Here is a 20,357-nt window from a genome sequence, read left to right as displayed (position 1 = left end):
AGTCATCAGGTAGGTAGAAAAATGTATGCTAATAGCTGTTACTATCGATATACATATTTCGATTAAAAAATTACACCAATACACTTCAAACTCTACAACACAGTCACTTAAAATGTCACGATATTCAGATAAAGTTAATATAATAAACCAAAGTACATATCAAATTTTAAAAGAGGGTAATGGAGCCTCCAGACGAAAGCTACTGCACAGTTCGAAGTATAAAAACAAGCACAATGTCGAACAAAAGTTGTCTCTGTTCGATTTTCTTACTGTGCCTCGGCAGAAGCAGAAACATCAAAGACGACCCCACCTGATCATTGCTAGAAAGTCGGTGTCACTGCAAACCAAACGAAAGGGAAAGACGCGTTTGCATCCTAAACGTCGAATAGCACGTCTAAAACGCATCATTCGAAACTATCGCAGCTTTAAGCAGCACATTGTTGATAGCCACACAAAATGTGTGGAACAGGAACAAAAGGCTTCAGAATGTGTTTCTTTGGGCTTTGATGAAACAAATGTTAATTCTATTCTACAACAGAAGGTCCATAATTTAGCTTTCTGTGTCACGGGAAATGAAAATAAAGTAATTGAGCAGAATCCGTCAGCTCACCAGAACGTCGAGCCAATTGCCTTACAAGTTATAGAAGACTTAAAATGTCTTTCTCTGGATGAGGGTACGTCAAAAAAAGTGGCCCTACCCACCCCAACACATAAAATACATTCCCGGCGGTTTAGAAGGTGCGTAAAGTATAAATTAATCTAGCTTCACCAACTGATCATAAATTTCATATACAGCTACTGCGATAACTGCACGACACCTCGTCTGAAAGAGTTGACAACTCAATTGCTAAATGACTTGGATCGTTTTCAGAAACGCGCATACGCTCATAATGAAATTAAAGCACGAGCACATCCCCGCTTCGTGGTGGGCTTTCGAGAGTCATTGTCTAGGCTGCGCATTTACAAAGTGAAGTTGCTTATCCTGGCACCCGACTGTGAGATCTGCCCTATTCCTGGTAACTAAGCTATTTATATGTAAAAACCTTTTATCTATCATTCCTTTTATAACATCTGTTTAGGCGGCTTGGACGATACGATAGATGAGCTGAAGTCTGTTTGTCAGCAGCAAAATGTGCCTTACTGCTTCTCGCTAATGCGTCGGGAGTTAGCCCATGCCCTGTACAAGCGAGCACAAATATCGTGTGTCGCCATTCTGAACTACGATGGAGCCAATGAAACGTTTAAGCAACTACTTCAAGAGTTGGATGTGGCAAGCTACCAATACAAATGCGTAACTGCAACGTGATCTTTATTTAATCAAGTAGAGAAAGTGCCAAAAAGGTGCCTACACAAATATGTCAATAAACATAAATTGATGTTCGTGAAGTTCACTAATTCAAAGGTGTCATCATGGTAGTAGTGACCAGATCGAATAGTGAAGAGCTTTCATTACCAAATTCTGTGGCAGCTCCCACCAATCCTGCTGTGTCGTTGAAGCTATTAAATGAGTTGATTGCATCCTTTGCTTGCTGTGCCGCCAAGTTGAATTGTATGAGAATAATGAGATAACTAGTGATGCCGCCGCTCACACCATACAAAGTTTCCATATCCAGCGTGAAGAAACCGCAAGCCGAAAAGTCCACGGAATGATTAAGCAGCTTGAGAGACAAGTGATTCACAATTTCGTACAGCAAGTTATCATCAGCCACGACTCCGCATTTATGCAAACTGATGCCAGTGCGCTTGGAGGCCAACGAGGTTTTCCAGCTCAAGTAAATCAGATAAATGCATTTTCCCGATGTATAGATCAATACGACCACCGTGATAAAAGGACTCTTCGCAGAGCGAAACAACGAGGGTATCGACTGTGCTCGCGTGGCACAGTACAGAAAATACAGCTGAGCCGTAAATATCAAGAAGCCGTACGCCATTAGCGAAAGAATTGGATAGCTCCATAAACCATTCATTGCCTTGCCTATCTCACAGATCTCGTCGTGAACTTGACACAGATTGTTCAGCTTTTCCTCGACTTTGGTTGCATTGCTTAACTCGCTTTCGTGAGCCATGTTTATCATTGGAGTTGCATTCGACTGTTGAAGCTTGCGAGGCGATTGAATCGATTCCCCAAAGGAGTTCATTGAGTGGGCAACTAAGTTCATTAAATATAACAAACCACATGATTGTGAACAAAAAGTCAAAAATGTGTATTACTTACTTGGGGCAACCTTGTTCTTGCCTTTGCTACCTGAACCCCTCAGTGAACCTACATCGATACCACCGAGTTCCTTGTATAAGTATTCCAGATTACTGTCGTATTGTGGCGGTTGCGATGCAGATTCTTCTGCTGCGTGGTCCTCAATGGAATTATTGCGATCGTCTCCATTTAACCAGGTTAGGAACTTTTCGTGCTCTGTCACTAGATCTTCCAACGTGGCATTGATGGCCTCAAAACGCTCCTTAAGGGCATACAGCGACACGGCAAACCAAATTTTATCCAGAGTATTGATAAAAGTCGGAATTGCGGAGACAATCCACAATAGTGATAATAACTGCGTATAATCAACGAGCTTAACGTATGTGCTCAACAGAATGAAGACCTCGAAAACAAACGTCATTAGAAGCATTATTCGAATTCGCTTTGCTATAGTGCTGTTGTCCACCAGGCATTGCTCGCGGTACAAACGTTCATCAACTACGCGTATACGTTCGTAGAGGTCGCCCAGTCGTCCTTGGTTAAAGAGCGCTGTCACCTGATCCGTGACCATCATGATAAGCCCAATATAGGTCAAAAACAGGCCAATAACGAATGTCAAGGTGCCTGAATGCTTTCGTTATTTAATTGAAGTAAATACTTCGTCTTATCCTACTCACTTTGAGTTGCTTTGAGCGAGCGATCCTCTTCTCCGAATGAATAAATGAGCAGATTATAGAGCACTATATAAAGCATCAACATGGCCAGCATATAGATCATGCCATTGCGCGACTTTTCCAATACATTTTTAAATCGAAACTTGGCCAAATCCTGTGGCAATACGCCCACTAATTTGGATAAGAAAAACAGTTGCTGGAATTGCAGCAACAACGGTTGCACTATTGGCGTCGGCTGGGACATGTTGCGCGCTGGTCAGAACAAACTCAAATGGTAAATAATCGACCGAGAAATATTTCTAGCTGACTACCACTTTACCTAATTAAATTGGTTTGTTGGTCGAGTGAATTGTTCAGCTAATCGATACAATCAACGAATGCAATCTCAATAGTCCTTTCGCTTAATGGCAAAGGGTTTACATGAGGGAAAATATATTTTTATTGAATTACCTTCCACTGTATGTATATATAATACAATAAATAATTAATTATCAACCAAAAATAGATATTAAAGATATTGTAAATTTAATACAACATGCAGATTTAAACCTGGGACCTTTCATTAAGAATTATTCAATAGCATATGGCCATATAAATTACATTGATAGTCTTTTGAATGAATTGAGTTTTATTAGATGGTATTTAGGTCGGGATTTGCATGGTTTTCGTGTACCAAATATTAAATTTTGTGTATTTGGTGGAATATATAATAGAAAGCCAAAAGATTAACACAGGCCCTCCTTTTATTTGAAATTTAAAATTGTATCCAATGTAATTCATTTGAAATTTGTCAGTAGATCATTTTTCTTATTGCTTCTTCTTGCGACGATCATTCTGCTTTTGTTCCTCCTGAAAATTAAATGAAATATTACAATATGTTAATCACTGTTTCCAAGGTTATAAATATAGTTTCACAAATGGCGAGCTTTATGTGAGAATATCGATTTTAAATGAGTTATTCGTAAACCTGGAAATAAATATACTTCCATCAAAAAAATCAAATGCGAAGGCCAGTAGGAAAATAACACCTAAAGACTTTTGTGAAAGTATACTTATTGCCTTGGACATACGAAATATAGGTATAAGCTTAAATCGTTAATACCGTTTCGATTGAATATAAAAATTATGGTTTTGCACAATTTAAAGATATTGATTGATAAAAATTGTCAGATCAAGGGTATTCATTATTGGGTTTGTCGCTAAATTGTTCTAACGACTATTAAACCATAAAGCTCTTGAGCTGTAAGATAGGGCACAACATTGAGCACAAGTCAAACATACTATTGCTACCTTGACAGATGACAATTGAAATAAGGTTTTTGTCAACAAACCTTTTGCGTTAAGATAATCAGCAAACGGCGGAACATGCTCAAGACGTCGAAGAAAAGATCCAATGCATGTTGTACCACATCGCGGTTGCCCATGCGGCACTTATCCACAATATTTTGGGTATCGTACACTATGAAGGCAGCCATAACGAAGACGCCAACGTATAATTGAGTCTAAGACGAAGATAATATATTAGCTGGATCAATCTGAATACACTTTGATATTACTTACAATTTGCACAAAGTAGGATTTAAAGATCATGTTGAAGAGACTGAGAAGAGCCATGCAGTTTATAACGCTCACTAACATGCCGCCCAGATACAAATACTTGCCCTGTTCAGCAAGCAGAGCGGCTAGCGATAAGGAACCAAAAGTTACAAATGTCCCAGTTAGTGCAGTTAATATAATCGCCGGATTAATGCTGCAAATGTAGTCCAACAATGGACCCAATGTTTGTCCCGAACAGAATCCAAAAGCATAAAGCATTCCCAAGCGTGTATAATAATTTTTGCCATCGTCTTTATAAAAGTGAAGACCAAGAACCAGCACCAATGAAGCAATGGCCGCTAACATGCCCATATCGAAAGTTCCACGCATTTGGAACAGGGCGCCCACTGCCGAAGCAGCGGTGGTGCTAGCCAGCACCATATACACTTTAGACAGGTGCTGACGGATGAATGGCTCACTAAAAACAGAAAAACAGAAGGCATTAGTTCAACTGTGCGTGTCCATTGCTTTCAAGGACTATTGATTAGACGGGACCAACTGTTGATGTGGATCTATAACAAAACAACACGTCAGCCTCAATGTGACGCAAGGTATCATCAGCTTTGCCCCCTCGAAAAGTATTTGCACCTCAAATTACGTATCGTACGATGACTTTTGTACTAGCTTAAGGCATACATAATTGCATACTCACTAGCGCTCGCCGATGCCATGCATAAATCGTTGGAAACGGTCATTTAGATATTGTGCTGTATCCGCCATACTGTATCCTTCTTTTCTGCTTCAAAACTTGGCTGTTTTTTCTTTTTATATTAATCGAACGGAGAAGTGTGAACGAAATGTGAACTAGAACAGTAAAGCCGTGTGTATTGGATTGACTGATTTTACGCTGTATACTACGTCGATCTTTTCGTATTTATATTTCACTTTTATTTATCTCTATTGCAATTTAGTGTTGAGCAATAACGCATTCGAGGAAGCTTCCAGATGATAGGGTAGCCGTTTTGTATGGAAATGAACATATGGGCACACTTTAAGTAAATAACTTTGACATAATAATCGGCGCGCGATAACTTTTTGAAATACTGAACTTGAATAAATTTTCGACACCTTCATTGAAGGAATCTTTATTGTTGGACCATTAATTAACGACAAATCTGAACGAAAATGTGCTTTAAGATAAATATTTGTATGTATGCTATGCTATGATTATCAATAATTATGAAACCATCGTAATAAATTATAAATGTACATTTTATTTCGGGTCGTTAGTACTAGTCTTTGCTCTAAATAGAAGATTGTGATTTATAGTGCGTATGGTTTTAAACAATAATGGAAAAATTAAAAATAATAACGATTTGTCTTAGGTATGGGTGACATAAATATGATTTTGTAATCTTGATATTATCTGATTAAATTAAACAAGACACGCACTTACAAACTATTTTTTATATACATATATGTATATATAACGTTACCTGTTGTTCATGATTTACAGTGTATATGTATGAATATTCATTTTCAATCAAAATCACAGTTTTATGTTTGTACAAGACAAATATCGTTTGCTTAGAAGCATTAAACGGCCGTATAGGTCGTAATACTTCGTATTAGATCAGACCTAAGAAAGTTACAGGTACTAAATGTCGAAAACTATAATTTACACAAATATCATATGGATTAGTGTAGCAAGATTTAAGTTAAATTTCATTTACAAATGTTTGTGTACATAGTACAAATAAAAATAAAGTTTATAGTATATATAAAAAAATGAAAAAGTCAGTGTTACATAGCAACTACATAAAAGCTTGATCGCATTTAAAAACGCTACAATAAATGCTGTTAAGGCCTCAATTAGTTTATAATGTTGTGTATAGTCAAATTTATCATCACAGACACACAACAGCTCATTCATACCACTTATTTACATTATATTAATATTGTCATTCTAGCTATAAATGTATATAAATATATACTACTTATCCATTGGATAAGGTCAGTCAACAATTATAGTTATGGATCAGTCACACAGACGCGCACAATAAGCTCGCTTAAATTTATATAAATAAAGTCAACTTTAAATAAATGCTTGAGGCAAGATATATATATAAAAAAAAAAAGTTGTAATACAATTGAGCTTTATACGATTCTTGGCCATATATTTTTTTTGGCTAAATCTTTGCGATTTGCAAAAAGATGCAAGTGTTAATATAACAATATTATTTATATTAAATGCGTTGTAGTTGTACAATTTAAATATATATATATATATATGTATATCGATTCGTAAACTATATTTCTGTATATATGTATAGGGTACAAGAAGACACACAACGCAAGACAGTTTGAGTATTTTTTCGAACATTTTTTAGTTTTCATATATATATATGTTTTATTAAATAAACCGAAATATTAAAGTACAATAATATTGAAATTCTGCGGCGAAGATGACGTCGATGATGTTGATTGTAGTTTATTTCGTCTGTAGCTGCTGTCCATCCGTCCCGTCCCTTCATCCGCGCTGACGACCTCAATCAGGATGTGTGCAGATGCAATGCAGAATTAATGCCGTTAATATGGTGATTTTGTGGGCTTGGCAGTCCGTCGTTCAATTGTGTATCGTTTTTTATTTTTTGTAGAGGCTTGTCAACATTTCGGCTTACTTTAGTACGTCTAGGAGAAACTATGTTATACCATATTCATATCCTACGTATTGGTAATGTTAGATACAAATCAAAATTTGTTAATCTTGTGGCTGGCCGTGTTCAGCTTGCTGCATCATTACTATGTTGTGTTAATAAGAGTGTCTAGGAGGTGTAAGATGTATTTGGGTGTGTATTGGTTGTAATTAATTCTGCTCTCGCTTGTGTAGCAGTCAATGCCTGGAACGATGCTCCTCACGCCTGTCCCGATCACGTTCGCGCTCACGTTCACGGTCCCGATCCCGATCACGACGTTCACGATCCGAAGAGCGATAACGTTCGCGTTCCTCGTAATAGCGTTTAGATGACGGCGCTTCCGCGGCTTCTGCAACAACAGGCTCTGGAGACTTACGTGGCCGTGCAGATCGGCTGCTGCTATAGCACAAAGTGAAAATGTTAGGGTCAAGGGTCTTTGATTCATAAGATTACAACTACCTGTCGTCTCTGTAGTGGTCCTGAGCCTGACGCTCGCGTTCACGACTGCGTGAACGCTCTCGATAGCTGTTGGCGGATGCAAAAATGTTGTGGATTAATGATAAATATAAACTACCACATTGAAACTTACCCTCCATCACGCTCACGCTCACGATCACGATCACGCTCTCGTTCACGGGAACGCTCACGATAGCGCGAAGTTGAACGCTCACGACGCTGACGACTGCGATGAGAACGATCGCGGGAACGCGAACGTTCGCGTCGATTGTAACTCTTGGCCTCAATGCCGTGCAGTGTGTCCTGCAGTGAGCTGATCAAAATCTTGCAACGCTCATCGTGAGCTACCTTCGATTGCTTAATGAGGGAAATGGCTGTAACCAATGTTTCGATGGCGCTTGAATACTCGCCAGCAGCAGCATCAGAAACAGCTCTGTGGTAATATAAATTATTTAGTTATAAAAGTAATATGCTTAATTAGTTTTGGGCTTACCTGGCAATCGCCGAGCTGCTGACCGTGCGGTTTCTGCTCATTACCTCTTCAAATTCCACTTCCGTTAATTGCGGCCCCATTTGTGAATCGGGGAAAGCGCCTGGCGGTTTGCCTTGCGGAGGTCCTGGCCACGGATTGCGCGGTCCACCCTGTTGTGCAAAATGAGGTGGTGGTCCATGCTGAGGAGGCATGTTCATGCCTGGCTGGGGTCCTGGTTGACCATGTGGGGGACCACCCATACCTGGATGCGGCGGTGGACCACCCGGTTGATTAAAGAACGCTGGATTGACATGCGGAGCGGGAGCGCCATGTGGTCCACCTGAACCAGGTGGTGGACCAGGACCCATTTGCGGACGAGGCGGGCCCTGCATATGAGGTGGACCCTGTGGCGGCCCTTGCGGCGGAAAGCCGCCATGCATAGGTGGACGACGCCAATCAGGACCCGGCCCAGGACCACGAACTGGCATTCCCATTGGTCCCTGGAACTGCAAAAAGGAAGCATAAAATAAATAATTAGCAATCGCGCTTAGAATGACATCGAAGGCCCTAGAAATTCAATTAGGCCAGTTAAAGTTGTGTGGAAGTAGCCTCGTCGTGGATGTATATGAGATCTGTGTCTGTGGATGGGTTGGACGTATTGTGGCTGTTGCAGTTACAAACATGTGCAGTTATTTAAATGTTCTGAATACAATTGATGAGACACTCTAATGTCGTTCACTAAGTTAACTTAACTTGGGTTAGTTTGGTTTCGTTTTTCTACTATATTATAAATTGATATTATTTAAATAATAATATAATATATAGGATAACTTTGGTATTGTTTTTACAGTTTTTTGTTAGGAATTTTTTTACCATTGGTGGTCGTTGAAGTGGTCCATTTGGTGGACCCGGTCGGGGTCCACCGGGACGTTGACCTGGCCATTGACCTTGCGCTGGCGGATACCTGGGAGGTGGCTGTTGGTTGCCCATTGGGCCGCCTTGTGGATGCATTGGCGGCTAATAATTTACGTTTTTTTTTTTTTAATGTAGTTGTTGTTGTGGTGGGTAGAAGTGTGCGTAAGCGTTGTCATAAAACACATGGAATGGAATATAAATATAAAGCGTAATACATAAACATTTTTATATAGTTATATTTAAATAGATAGTACATATATATATTAAGTACATATATATCGCAAAACAAATGCAGCACATTTACAGTAACAAATATTGCCTTAAGATAGCTACCATTAGGTGTACTCAAACAAATTTGAAGTCTAAACAATTTGCAATTAAGTTTTGCACTAAATTACATTAAAAAGGAAAAAAAAAAAAACAAATGGTAATATATAGGCTTATGCATATAGAATTCATAGATACAAAAATGTCTTAACTCAAGAATTTCTATAAAATTGCTCTGAAAATTTTCTTTATTAAACCAAAACATGTATCGTACTTAAAATCATAATAATGAACAATAATAACCTTACAGTCGTATTTTTGCATGTCTAGTACTCTTAAGTTATCAAATATAAACCAAATCAAAATGTTTTTTCTACGTGATAAAAAGTATTAGCTTCACTTGGGATTAATCAAACATTTATTAATACTTTAGGATTGTCATTTTTGTGTACATATTCTTTTTTAAATACAGTTCTATAAATATCTAATATAGAGGTCCAGATAGGGACTATCAGTTACATTACTGGCTTGTACAAGAACATTAAGAACATGTCATGATATATTTTTATAATTTTCAATTCCACTTATCTATGTTAAATTAAAAATTGCCAATCTTTAATCAGCTAAATATACGACCAAATATTCGACTTCGAAGATATCAAATTTTGCATTCAGAACAATTTCAATGAGTAATAGTTAAAAAGAAATGTAAATGGCGTTGTTAATTCGGGCTGACGAGCCAAACAATCCCAAACAAACTCAAGAACTCTTTTGTTATGGTCACTTGCTAACGGGAAATTAAAAAAGCTACGACTTACGGGTAAAAGCAAAATGAAAAGAACTATAAAAGTGCAATAGCTCACCTGCATTCGAGGAGGTCCAGAATTGGGTCCAACCTGCGGCACTTGCGACATATGTGGTCGGTATTGACCTGGCGGCAAGTTGGGATTCATGCGTGGTGCATGTCCTGGAGGCACACCTTGGGGTACGCCCGGATGCGGAGGCATCGGTCCACCCATGTTGGGCGGTGCGGGTCCACGTGGTGGTCCGTTTTGCTGCGGCGGCGGTACTGGACGTGTCTTCTGTAAGCTCTCGAACTGCGTAAGCGCTTGCTTGCTTGGGTAGGTGACTACCACGGTTTGGCCATGCATCTCCTTTTTGGGCAATTGATCGAGTACAGTGCGTAAACTAGGTTCCGAGCCCAGCGATATTACGCTAAATCCTTTCGATTGACCATTAGCACGATTCTCAAAGAATTTCACTTCCTGCAGATCGTTGACGCCTATTTCGCGTAAAGCATTCGAGATATCTTGATCTGTGGTCCACCAGGTCAGGTTACCCACATATAGCTGATAGCGGCGATTCATTGTTGGAGTTTGGTTACCACTGCCCTGATGGTAAACTCCATTGGGACCGACATTAGAGGAGCCGTCGATGGATCCAGGTCCGGATGCATTATCTCCAGTTGGGGTGCCACCACCGCCACCGCCGCCTGCAGCTACTGGCTCGGTGGGGCCGCCGATGTCATCGTACAAATCGACGCCGTCGCCACCAAATTCATCCTTTTTGTAAAATTTGAGTGTGTTGAATATTTCGATATGTATACGTACAAAAATAAATATTTATCGATATTTGCAAGAGTATCAACATTGTTATTTAATATACCCTCATTACACATACATGCATACGTTTGCATATAAAAGAGCGCATGTATGTATACATGGCACATATACACATCTTACATATAAAGCGTGGTAGTGCTAACTTACCTGAGCTTGCCCGGCAAAATCTTTATCCAAATCTTCGGCATACAAGTCCAGCACCACCCCGTCGGCCATGGTTGCGTGAGCGTTTACTGAACAACAAAATTGATTTTAGGCGCACGCGACCAACTTATTAAGCGGTGCCGTGCACACTTTTTCCACTTTCACACACACACGCACACAACTACAAGCCGCTCGTACAGTCGAACAACTAGCCACCGGCGTGCGGCGTACGTATAAATGCAAGTAAAGCCCGTAGTTGACAATTTACTATTTATATAGCTGTTACGAATATGCGATAATCACACATATAATCTATTTACATTATAAACAATAGCTCATTCAACTATTGTTGCGAAAATTTTTCTGCAGCTACAGCTAAAATGGCGGAGATGTTTAGAGTGACCGTACCTTCTATTTGATATAAATGTTGAATGCGCCATTTTTAGCGCTAGTTTTAGCATAATACCAAAGTCATGTGATTTTTAGTATTTTTTAATTTTAGCAACAGTAAAAATGGGGACTTTTAAAATATAATTATTTTTTTAAAGTCAGATTTAGTGCTCTACACAAATACTCGAAACTAGTAACTAAATAAATATTTTATGGAACGTATGCGGCTTTCGGACGGAGATCGCAATATGTTATGCCAGGACCAATGCATGAAGCGAAACCCATTAGATGAGGAATGGTGTTTTGTTCGTAAACGCCGCTGAACAAATGCGACCAGGGACCTGAAGAAGCAATATAAAGAATATCACTAAATATAAATATTGTTTTGCTTATTATAATTTCTAACTATTACCATTAGCGTAAACTGCAACATCACCACCTCCATGAGTCTCCTCAGAGTAAGGAACGCCATGTGGATACCTTGCATCCTTATCACCTATATTTAGATTGCGGAGATCAACGCGTTTAACTGTATTATTTGATGTTTCCAATTCGTAGAAGCGATTCATTTCAGGACCGTTGGCGTAGGATAATGTGGCGTAAGGTAAATAGTCGAGGTCGCTTAAATCCGAGCTTAGGCCAGTTATGTCGTTATTTATATCGGGGTATCCGTTAATGGTCATAGTATGTCCATGATCAGCGGTGACCACGATCAAAGTCTCCCAAGGATTGGTCAACTCTCTTGCTTTTTTGACAGCGTTTGAAAATTGTACAGTTTCCTCCATGGCTTTCTTGGCTTTAGTCTCGTGATGAGCATGATCAATACGACCGCCTTCGACAAACAGAAAGAAGCCACCTGGATTAGCTGACAGAACTTTAATTGCAGTTTCAGTCATTTCCTCGAGCGTTGGAGTATCAATGCTATCATCTAATTTATATGCCAAATGAGAGGCATTGAATAGCCCCAACAAGTAGTCCGTGTTGTAAGGATTGATGCTCAGCAAATTAGTGCGATTGAAGACAACTTGCGCATTGCCGTGTTTGCTCCTTTGCCATTCATTTATCAGATTGCGTCCATCTAAACGCTCGCCTACATTGCCGTACACATCCTTCTCTGTATTGGGCAGAAATTTTCTAGTACCTCCGCCCATGACAACTTTCAAGCGTTGGCCCTCATCGGACAACAACTGCTGCGCGATATCTGGACACTTGCTAGGATCGTGTCCTTGGTCCTTAACATCAAAATCGCTCTCAAAGTCACGATTCGAGGTGTGGGCATAAACTCCAGCTGGACTGGCGTGAGTGACCCGAGTTGTAGTTACCAGTCCCGCAGATTTACGTCCACGCATCGCCCATGTCGCAATGGAGGAGAGACGATTACTGGGCGACTTGGCTGCTTCACAGTCATTAACTTTTACATCCGCTGAAACACCGATCGTCAGATAATTAGCCTTAATGCCCGACAGATAGGCAGAGGCAGTCGCGGCCGAGTCAGAAACTTGTTTGTCTGCGCAGTAAGTCTAAAGGAAATAAGGATCAAGCTGTCTATTGATTACAGATTATTCTAAAGCTTAGCTTACCTTTGATAAGCCGACGTAGTTAAACTTTTCAAACTCCAAACGATTTCGTTCTCCTACAATGCCTTTCTTTTGACCATCATAGATGCGGGCTGCCGTCACAGTAGGCACAGACATGCCATCTCCGAGGAATAATATTATGTTCTTGGCCAAATACTGATTCGGTATAGTCGAGGTCTTTTCATAGACCGTACGTTGTGCATCATGAAACCAAAAATCCTTGCTCTTTAGCTCCCCTTTAGAGCGTATATTCCAAGAACGATCTGTATAAGAAATATAAATCACGTGGTTAAGTGAAAGTTCTTGATCAATGTTTACTTATTTAAACAAATTATACAAAATTCTGAATTCCTACGCATGTGCACATATTGTTTGATTAACACTCGATTAGGCTAATTAAAAAACCTTTTGTTTGTTTTGTGCTCGCTTTCGGTTAACGATCTTTCACACTGTCGCCGGTTTTTATTTTAAATATTTCTGGCACACTGTTAAAAGTCACGCACCTGGCCCATACATGTAATGACAAGAGCACAAAGCAACTTGAATGGAGATCATTAACCAGAAAGTATGCATCGTCGAATTTTGATGAACTCAAAATGAAAAACTTTCGATTGCTGACTTCTGTCTGACTTCGACTTCGACTTCGTTGCTTCGTACTCCGGCGTTGGTCGAGAACCGATTAAGCAGTGTTGAAGGAATTACGTGCCTTTTTATATCAGTTTTGGGCATAACAAAATGTATTGTTAGTATAGATGAATGGTATATTAAAATTTAAAAACTCGATCTGGTATAAAAAGTAACCGGTTGCTCAGGAAACATAGCTGCAGTACGGCTATCAAATATCTGGGGACAACACACTGAGTGTTGAATATGCATTAGATTTATTCAAATGAAGATAATTGATCTACCTGCTTTCTAAATCGTTAGATGCAACTGCATTGGTTCCACAGCCTACACATTAACAATTTTTGGAGAAACCATAATAAAAGTGGTTCTGACATTTTCAGTTTTCTAAAAGATTCTCATCATTTGTATTGCATTAGTTCCTCTGGGTAGACAGTTTTTCTGAATACATTAAAAGTGATTCCCTGATAAACAGGTTTCTTAATAATAAAAGAAATGTTCTTAAATTTTTTGTAGTATTTATTTTTAGTATGTATGATATTATTATATTTAATCGTATTCGCGCTAGATTAATTGCATTCATATTGGAATTTTAAAAATGGAATTTTAAAAATTTGAATAATTAATTTTAGAACTCCAGCGAACGGGACTTTAATTCCAGTTTTAGACAGTTTGCTTAGTTTGTTTTGTTGTCCTAAAAAGAGTTTAAGTTGCTAATGAGTAAATATGCATTATTCATAAGATAATATTAAAAACTGTGTGAGGATTAAACTAATTACGATTTACTTAATTAATTGCTCAAATAGAATATTGCAGAGCCTATTTTTAAATTTTACTTACATATGTTTGACGTTAGGAATTTATTTCTTTGGCAATTTAAATGCTATGTGATTACACAATGGCAGTGGGACCGCCGTGTTATACGAAAGAAGGATTCATAATCCTTTCAAGTCCATTTTGAATTTGAATTGAATGTCTTTATAATTTACATTTTCTAACACTACTACAAGTTGAATTGCGAAATATCGATAGTACATTATCATCTCTACATATTTCCTATACGGCCACACTCAACAATGCCTTCACGATTGTTTAAAATAATCGATTAGGCCCGTGTATTAAATTATTTCTCCCCCTCTATAAACTTACATATTTCTTGCAAAATTTGTTGGTTTTTATTAGAAAAAATTGCTCTGTAAATTAATTTATTTAATAGACATGCAGTTGATTAAGCTTTGATTGCAAAGGTTGCTGGATTGGTTGACAAGGACAAGCAAGGTGAGAGATGTGATGACATATCAGCGAAAAGTAAAACAAAGACTACTCAAGTCCCCTTCGATAAGCAAAAACAGAAAACAATACACATACAACCACACACAAGCTCGCATACAGGTGTATTTGTCTGAAACGCATATAATGAAATAAGTAGAAATCAAAGCAGTGAATAATTTATTTAATTGCAAACCATTTATTGAAAATTTCAGCAAATCAAGAGTAACTGGTTTCTGTACCATTATAAAGAACATTGGCAAGGTGTCTGCATACGAAAGCATGGACTTACAACATATGGAGAATGGCCTCAGCGGAGGAGGCGGTGTAGCAGGAGGAGGAAGTGCTGGAGGAGGAGCAGGAGGTGTGGGCGGTGGCCTAAGTGAATTTGATTTTCAGCGATTAGCACAAATAATCGCGACAAGCATACAAAAAGTCCAACAAAATGGTGAGTAGTTTGGGGCGTATATTTTTCATCTATGACTAATCACTTTACTATGCATACTCGAACGACACAGTCTCCACTATGCAGCGAATGGTCAATCAGCTGAACACGCCACAGGACTCGCCCGAATTAAAGAAGAAGCTGTAAGTGTTTGTAAGAGTCTTGCCTTAGTTATCAAATAGCAAAGCTAAACGTATATTTGTAATACTTAAACAAAATATGTCTTCTGTACATAGTCATCAGTTAATGACCTATACCAAGCAGCTGGTGACCGATACAAACAATCAGTTAATGGAGGTGGACAAGTGCAAAGAGCGGCACCTGAAGATACAGCGCGATCGTCTGGTGGATGAGTTCACAGCGGCATTGACCGCCTTCCAGGTTTGTTAATCTGTTTACTGATAAGCAAAGTAACAACTCTAGTCATCAATATTTGTTTTTGTTTTTGCAGGCTATTCAACGTAAAACAGCTGATATTGAAAGAAGTGCTTTACATCAGGCGCGCGCCCAGAATTTCAGTATTTCACATCCACCTGGCTCGACACGAACCAATACCAATGCCAGTAGCAATGACAATGGTTCCTTCTTTGAGGACAACTTCTTCAATCGCAAATCAAATCAGCAGCAACAGCAGCAAATACAGACGCAAATGCAGGAAGATGTTGACCTGCAAGCACTAGAGGAACAGGAGCGTGCCATACGCGAGCTGGAGAACAACATAGTGGGCGTCAATGAAATCTACAAAAAGCTAGGTGCTATGGTTTACGAGCAAGGCCTAACAGTCGATTCGATCGAGTCTCAGGTGGAACAAACAAGTATTTTCGTTTCACAAGGCACTGAAAATTTGCGCAAGGCTAGCTCTTACCGGGTAAATGTTGTGCATATCTGATATGAATTTGCTCTTAATTTACATTTATTATTTATTGTAGAACAAAGTGCGAAAGAAGAAGTTGATATTGGCTGCCATCCTGACGGCTGTTCTGTTAGCCATCGTTTTAATAATGGTGTTTGAGTTTAAGAACTAAACATGGGAATCCAATATACTAAAGAGCATCAAGAAATTTAAATAAAAACTAGTAAATTGTTGTGAAAAGACAAGTGTTGCCCCATGCAGGCCTCCCATCCGTATTTTAGACGCATTTGTGGCTTTAATACTATTATTTAACTTAAACAAAAGAAACCAAACACTAATTGGCTAAAGAATTCTTAAAAATGATGGCAAAAATTGTCAACTCAGTTGCATGAATCGAAACGTGTTTAGCACAGAGTTAAGCGGCGCTTACGCATACACACACGCATCCATATGTTATATAAATATTCTTATTCTCTAACAAGTTATCTAATATTTTATATGTATATGTATTATGATTATGAATAATGCACTTTGTATTGTATTATATTGATTGAGTGGCGCATTCTCAAATTTGTTTAGCAACAAGTTCTAAAACATTTCCAAACTCATTTGCTAGCGCTTTGTATTTAAGTTTAAGTGACATACAAAGTATATAAATATACGGTGGTACATGATAATACACATTAAAATATAAAATTAACGAAACAAAAATATATGTATTTATGATATGTACGATCAATGCAGGGCAAAATCCTTTAACAAAGCATTTCGAGCACTTCATTTCGGGGCATTGCATGAAATGAATGAATCGATGAATGGGCTGGAGCTCAGCACCATTTGGGCATTCAAAATGTGCCCGATCATGGCCCTGGTCGCGTCATCAACGCCTCGCGCATAGCCATAACGATCATTAAGATTTGTTGTGCACTGATGATACGCATGCTTCAGCGGCTTAGCCCCTGGCTGAAGTACTGCCTGTGCTTACTGGGCTGCCCAACTGGGTGTTCATCACCTCACATTAATGCAACGGCAGACGGTATCGATCGACGTTTGTGTGTGTCTGCCTATCTGTGTGTGTGTGTGTGTGTGTGGATGCCACTTGAGCCGCAGCCGTTGTTGAGGTGTGTCAAGTAAAGGGTTTCCTCGGGCTCCGGCTCGGGCTCGGACTCCGGCCTGCATACAAATTGAGTTTAAATTTTTTGCCAATTCACTGACATTGATAGTTCGTTTGGGCATCGTTTGTGTCGTGGTGGTGGCTTCTTATCCACTTGTTGGCATCGAGTGGTTTTCTCGCATGCATTTAAGTGCAGCTCATTTCCTTCTCTATCGCCCTGGGGCAGCCAAATATTGTGCGCTGTCATCCAGCTATTTTTAATACTAAGACATATCGGTGCCCTAACTGAACTGAGTGGTACATTAACTATGCCGTACTGTTGGCAATTTAAAGTTGTTTCTAGAGCTAAAAGATCTACATATGTATCAATGAAAGGTAACAGCGAGTGGGATCGAAAGCGGCTTGGAGCTGGCTAATACTTACACACGACTGTAGTTAGGGTGTGATAGGGTATCAGATATTCAGCATGTGACAATCAATTTTATTATTTCTTCTTTTTTGTGAGCCTGCTTGGCTGTCAGTGGCTGTCTAAATACGTCACCGTGTTTTTTTTTTTTCTTTTTTTGAAATAAATTATTGATTGCTCGGCTGAGGTTTACAGTTTACGACACGGCCTAATCACATCGATTATCGGTGCATGTACATGGCACTTGGCATCGCCTGGCCGTGGACGCATCCATTCATAAGTGAAAATCCAGTGCCGAGGCCACAGGTCACGTTGCGGCTGATTCGAGTGCGTAGGTGTTGGACATTAACAGGACCATGCACACCTCGCTCAGCAGGTAGCACGCATAGCCCGCGCCGTGTGCGAGCTCTGCTGTGTTTGCATAGGCCGGGCCCATGATAATATTGACACATTCGGTGGTCAGCACAGAATCTCATTTGCGAAGTCATTTTGTACAAATAAATCCAGCCTCTGCATCGCTTCTTCTACTCTGCCTCTTTATTTTTCCCAACTTAATGCGCGGACACACAAACCGCATGTTTTGACTTTGCCACCGAGGAGCATTGGAAATGCACATGGAAATTCCGCAGCTCTTTTCTATTTTTTTTTTTTTTTTTTTTTTTTTTGCTAAGCGTGGATTGACTTACCAACTTAGCAACTTGCTGGACGGGATCGGGGTATTGGTAAGCGATCGGCTGCTGCTGCACTCTAATCCCTGCACATTTCACACGTTGCTTACGGTTTGCCTTAGCCATAGCCATGCAGTAGCCGGGACGTAAACATCCGGCTGTGGCATTTCCCAAATCAATAAACTTATTATTACGAGTACTTACATACCTTACACACATATCAATGTATATATATACAGATATCTTACAATCCAGGTCCCCCTCTTCGGTCTTTATACGGAAAAATCTTAATTAAGCATTTCCTTGGCAACATTTTTATGAATGAACTGACGAACTGCTGCTCTCCCGTCCTGATCCGCCCCCAGCCCTAATTTTATTTAGCACCACCCTCCCGTCCGGCTCTACTATTACCGCAATTTAAGTGGAATTACTTGTGGCCTGTAAATCTTTTGAATTTTTATTAAAAACAAAAGCGCCAAATGGAAATTCGTTTGATTGTGCCACCTGTGTGTGTGTGTGTGTCGAATGCTGTGTGTGTGAGTGGACTTTTACGGCGAAGATTGGGGATTGGGGCTGCTGCTACCGCTGCACACTTTACGCCCAACACTTTCGACAGTTTTATTAATGAAATTCGCAGAAAAGGTGGCCCACTGACGAACCGAATGAAGTGCTCTCACCTTGCCACGTCTCATTCTCATGAGCTACAGCTGAGCACGATCTCTCAGGCCTCGGGCCCCTATCGTGGATACATTTTTATACTGTATTGGAACTGGTGGGGCGTACACTTCTAAACAAATTGGGTGTCAAAAAGTGCGCACATTTCAAAAGATTTAACCGTTTTGCAGTTTGCTTTGATCTATGCCGACGACGCAGACGCCGTCGAGGCGTTTATGTGGCTGCCACAGTGGAGCCTGTCTAGCTACTTGACTCTGTACAGTGGGTGAATGCCTCAAGGGGACTGATTGAGACGAATATCTATCGCTCTACGAATTTTGATTGTAATATATTTAGTACTTTAAAGTATATAATATAGTTTAAGACAGTTAATTGATTTAAATGATATATATTTTGGGTAAGGATTATAATATTATATGAAAATATATTTAAAAAATATTTTTTTATACGATTTTAAGCCTTATAATTTTAAATAATATTAATAAAACTATATTTAATATTTATTATTTTTCTCTTGGAGCCAAATCCATTTTTATTAATATTAATAAAACTATATTTAGTAAATATAAAAAATATTAGAGCCAATATTGTGTTAGTCAAGTACCATGTACCACTGTGCCACACTTTGGTATCGTTTGTGCTATTCTCAATATAAACACGTAGTATATCTTTTATCTGATTTGGTTTTTATACCACGCGCCGCCTGCAAAAAAAGCGTCAACGCTGCAAAAATGCGAAACGGAGGCGCTGTTTTTTATAAATTAACACCAACGCCAGAGGCAACAGCCTCAGCCCCAGTTCGAACAGATCTGAGATCTCCCCTAGGGCAATGAGATCCCGTAGAAGATCAATCCGAGCGCAGCGGCGGCAAATTCGCAAACGCAAACGCAGTGAAAATCGCAATTGTAGCTGAAGCAGAGGAAAGTGTATATTGAGTTGCCTGTTGGCCGCAGGACGGGATTAGGGGTGAAACAATTGAAGTTGGCTGGGATTGGATGGGATTGGCTATATAGGCAGGCAGGCATAGGGGGATGCCACCGTGCTCGAGTTTCGGGTGTCTATTGTGCTCTCTATTATTTTGGTAGGTGTCTCTAGCTCTATCTGTGGCCCATTTGCAGCCGCTTTGTTGTGTAATTGTTTGTTTACCAGTTTGCAACAAAGCCCAGACAAAAGGCCATGGCTAAAAGAGATTTTATAGTTCAGCGGTTCACACACGTACCAACTGAACGAGAAGAGCAGACGAAAAATGAATCAAAATCGAAATCCAAAGCTGCAATAACAAAATCATCTTCCAGCCATGAATCTTCCTCGATGTAGTCGGAGGCATGTCAAATTATATCTTGTGGCTCGTTCCGCGCGC

General features: G+C 39.5%; 6 protein-coding genes across 11 annotated transcripts; 2 read left to right on the top strand and 4 right to left on the bottom strand.

The window, feature by feature from the left end:
- The first annotated feature begins 25 nt into the window (after nt 1–25).
- Nucleotides 26–2,201, top strand: Sbp2 (SECIS-binding protein 2). Its single transcript, XM_018007850.2, has 3 exons — nt 26–738; nt 796–1,016; nt 1,080–2,201. Exons 1-3 carry the CDS (start codon nt 26–28, stop codon nt 1,304–1,306), a joined length of 1,161 nt encoding a protein of 386 aa, XP_017863339.2. The 3' UTR covers nt 1,307–2,201.
- Nucleotides 1,392–3,112, bottom strand: Gr66a (Gustatory receptor 66a). Its single transcript, XM_018007844.2, has 3 exons — nt 2,872–3,112; nt 2,216–2,818; nt 1,392–2,149 (listed from the first exon to the last, which is right to left on the bottom strand). Exons 1-3 carry the CDS (start codon nt 3,110–3,112, stop codon nt 1,392–1,394), a joined length of 1,602 nt encoding a protein of 533 aa, XP_017863333.1.
- Nucleotides 3,113–3,478: 366 nt separating this feature from the next.
- On the bottom strand, nt 3,479–5,413 carry BI-1 (Bax Inhibitor-1). Of its 2 annotated transcripts, XR_016269947.1 has the most exons (5): nt 5,117–5,413; nt 4,429–4,882; nt 4,200–4,370; nt 3,971–4,108; nt 3,479–3,717 (listed from the first exon to the last, which is right to left on the bottom strand). XR_016269947.1 is itself a non-coding variant. In XM_018007852.2 (4 exons), the coding sequence occupies exons 1-4, from the start codon at nt 5,182–5,184 to the stop codon at nt 3,676–3,678; spliced, it is 735 nt and encodes a 244-aa protein (XP_017863341.1). In that variant the 5' UTR covers nt 5,185–5,410; the 3' UTR covers nt 3,479–3,675. The 2 variants fall into 2 exon arrangements, 1 of the variants encoding a protein (XP_017863341.1); XM_018007852.2 differs by lacking the exon at nt 3,971–4,108 and having other exon boundaries at nt 5,117–5,410.
- Nucleotides 5,414–6,766: 1,353 nt separating this feature from the next.
- On the bottom strand, nt 6,767–11,381 carry Cpsf6 (cleavage and polyadenylation specificity factor subunit 6). 3 transcript variants are annotated; one of them, XM_018007842.2, is made up of 7 exons: nt 10,980–11,381; nt 10,074–10,772; nt 8,902–9,045; nt 8,050–8,534; nt 7,690–7,989; nt 7,560–7,625; nt 6,767–7,496 (listed from the first exon to the last, which is right to left on the bottom strand). In XM_018007842.2, exons 1-7 carry the CDS (start codon nt 11,046–11,048, stop codon nt 7,298–7,300), a joined length of 1,962 nt encoding a protein of 653 aa, XP_017863331.2. In that variant the 5' UTR covers nt 11,049–11,381; the 3' UTR covers nt 6,767–7,297. The 3 variants fall into 3 exon arrangements, with proteins under 3 accessions (XP_017863331.2, XP_017863330.2, XP_017863332.2); XM_018007841.2 differs by having other exon boundaries at nt 6,767–7,499; nt 10,980–11,380; XM_018007843.2 differs by lacking the exon at nt 8,902–9,045 and having other exon boundaries at nt 6,767–7,499.
- A 71-nt stretch (nt 11,382–11,452) lies between these two features.
- Alp1 (Alkaline phosphatase 1) lies at nt 11,453–13,633 on the bottom strand. The gene is made up of 4 exons (XM_018007846.2): nt 13,447–13,633; nt 12,947–13,206; nt 11,779–12,886; nt 11,453–11,707 (listed from the first exon to the last, which is right to left on the bottom strand). Exons 1-4 carry the CDS (start codon nt 13,514–13,516, stop codon nt 11,577–11,579), a joined length of 1,569 nt encoding a protein of 522 aa, XP_017863335.1. The 5' UTR covers nt 13,517–13,633; the 3' UTR covers nt 11,453–11,576.
- A 1,035-nt stretch (nt 13,634–14,668) lies between these two features.
- Syx7 (syntaxin 7) lies at nt 14,669–16,845 on the top strand. 3 transcript variants are annotated; one of them, XM_089468105.1, is made up of 6 exons: nt 14,669–14,959; nt 15,052–15,284; nt 15,355–15,424; nt 15,518–15,662; nt 15,733–16,149; nt 16,211–16,845. In XM_089468105.1, exons 2-6 carry the CDS (start codon nt 15,119–15,121, stop codon nt 16,304–16,306), a joined length of 894 nt encoding a protein of 297 aa, XP_089324231.1. In that variant the 5' UTR covers nt 14,669–14,959; nt 15,052–15,118; the 3' UTR covers nt 16,307–16,845. The 3 variants fall into 3 exon arrangements, with proteins under 3 accessions (XP_089324231.1, XP_017863340.1, XP_089324232.1); XM_018007851.2 differs by having other exon boundaries at nt 14,671–14,845; XM_089468106.1 differs by lacking the exon at nt 14,669–14,959 and adding an exon at nt 14,971–14,992.
- Nucleotides 16,846–20,357: the final 3,512 nt, after the last annotated feature.

The sequence above is a fragment of the Drosophila arizonae genome, chromosome 4, assembly GCF_054131065.1.
Source record: "Drosophila arizonae isolate 15081-1271.41 chromosome 4, UAZ_ARI_1.0, whole genome shotgun sequence".
Taxonomy (NCBI): Eukaryota; Metazoa; Arthropoda; class Insecta; order Diptera; family Drosophilidae; genus Drosophila; species Drosophila arizonae.
Note: the sequence above shows the minus strand (reverse complement) of the source record. Positions and strands in the feature narration are given on the sequence as shown.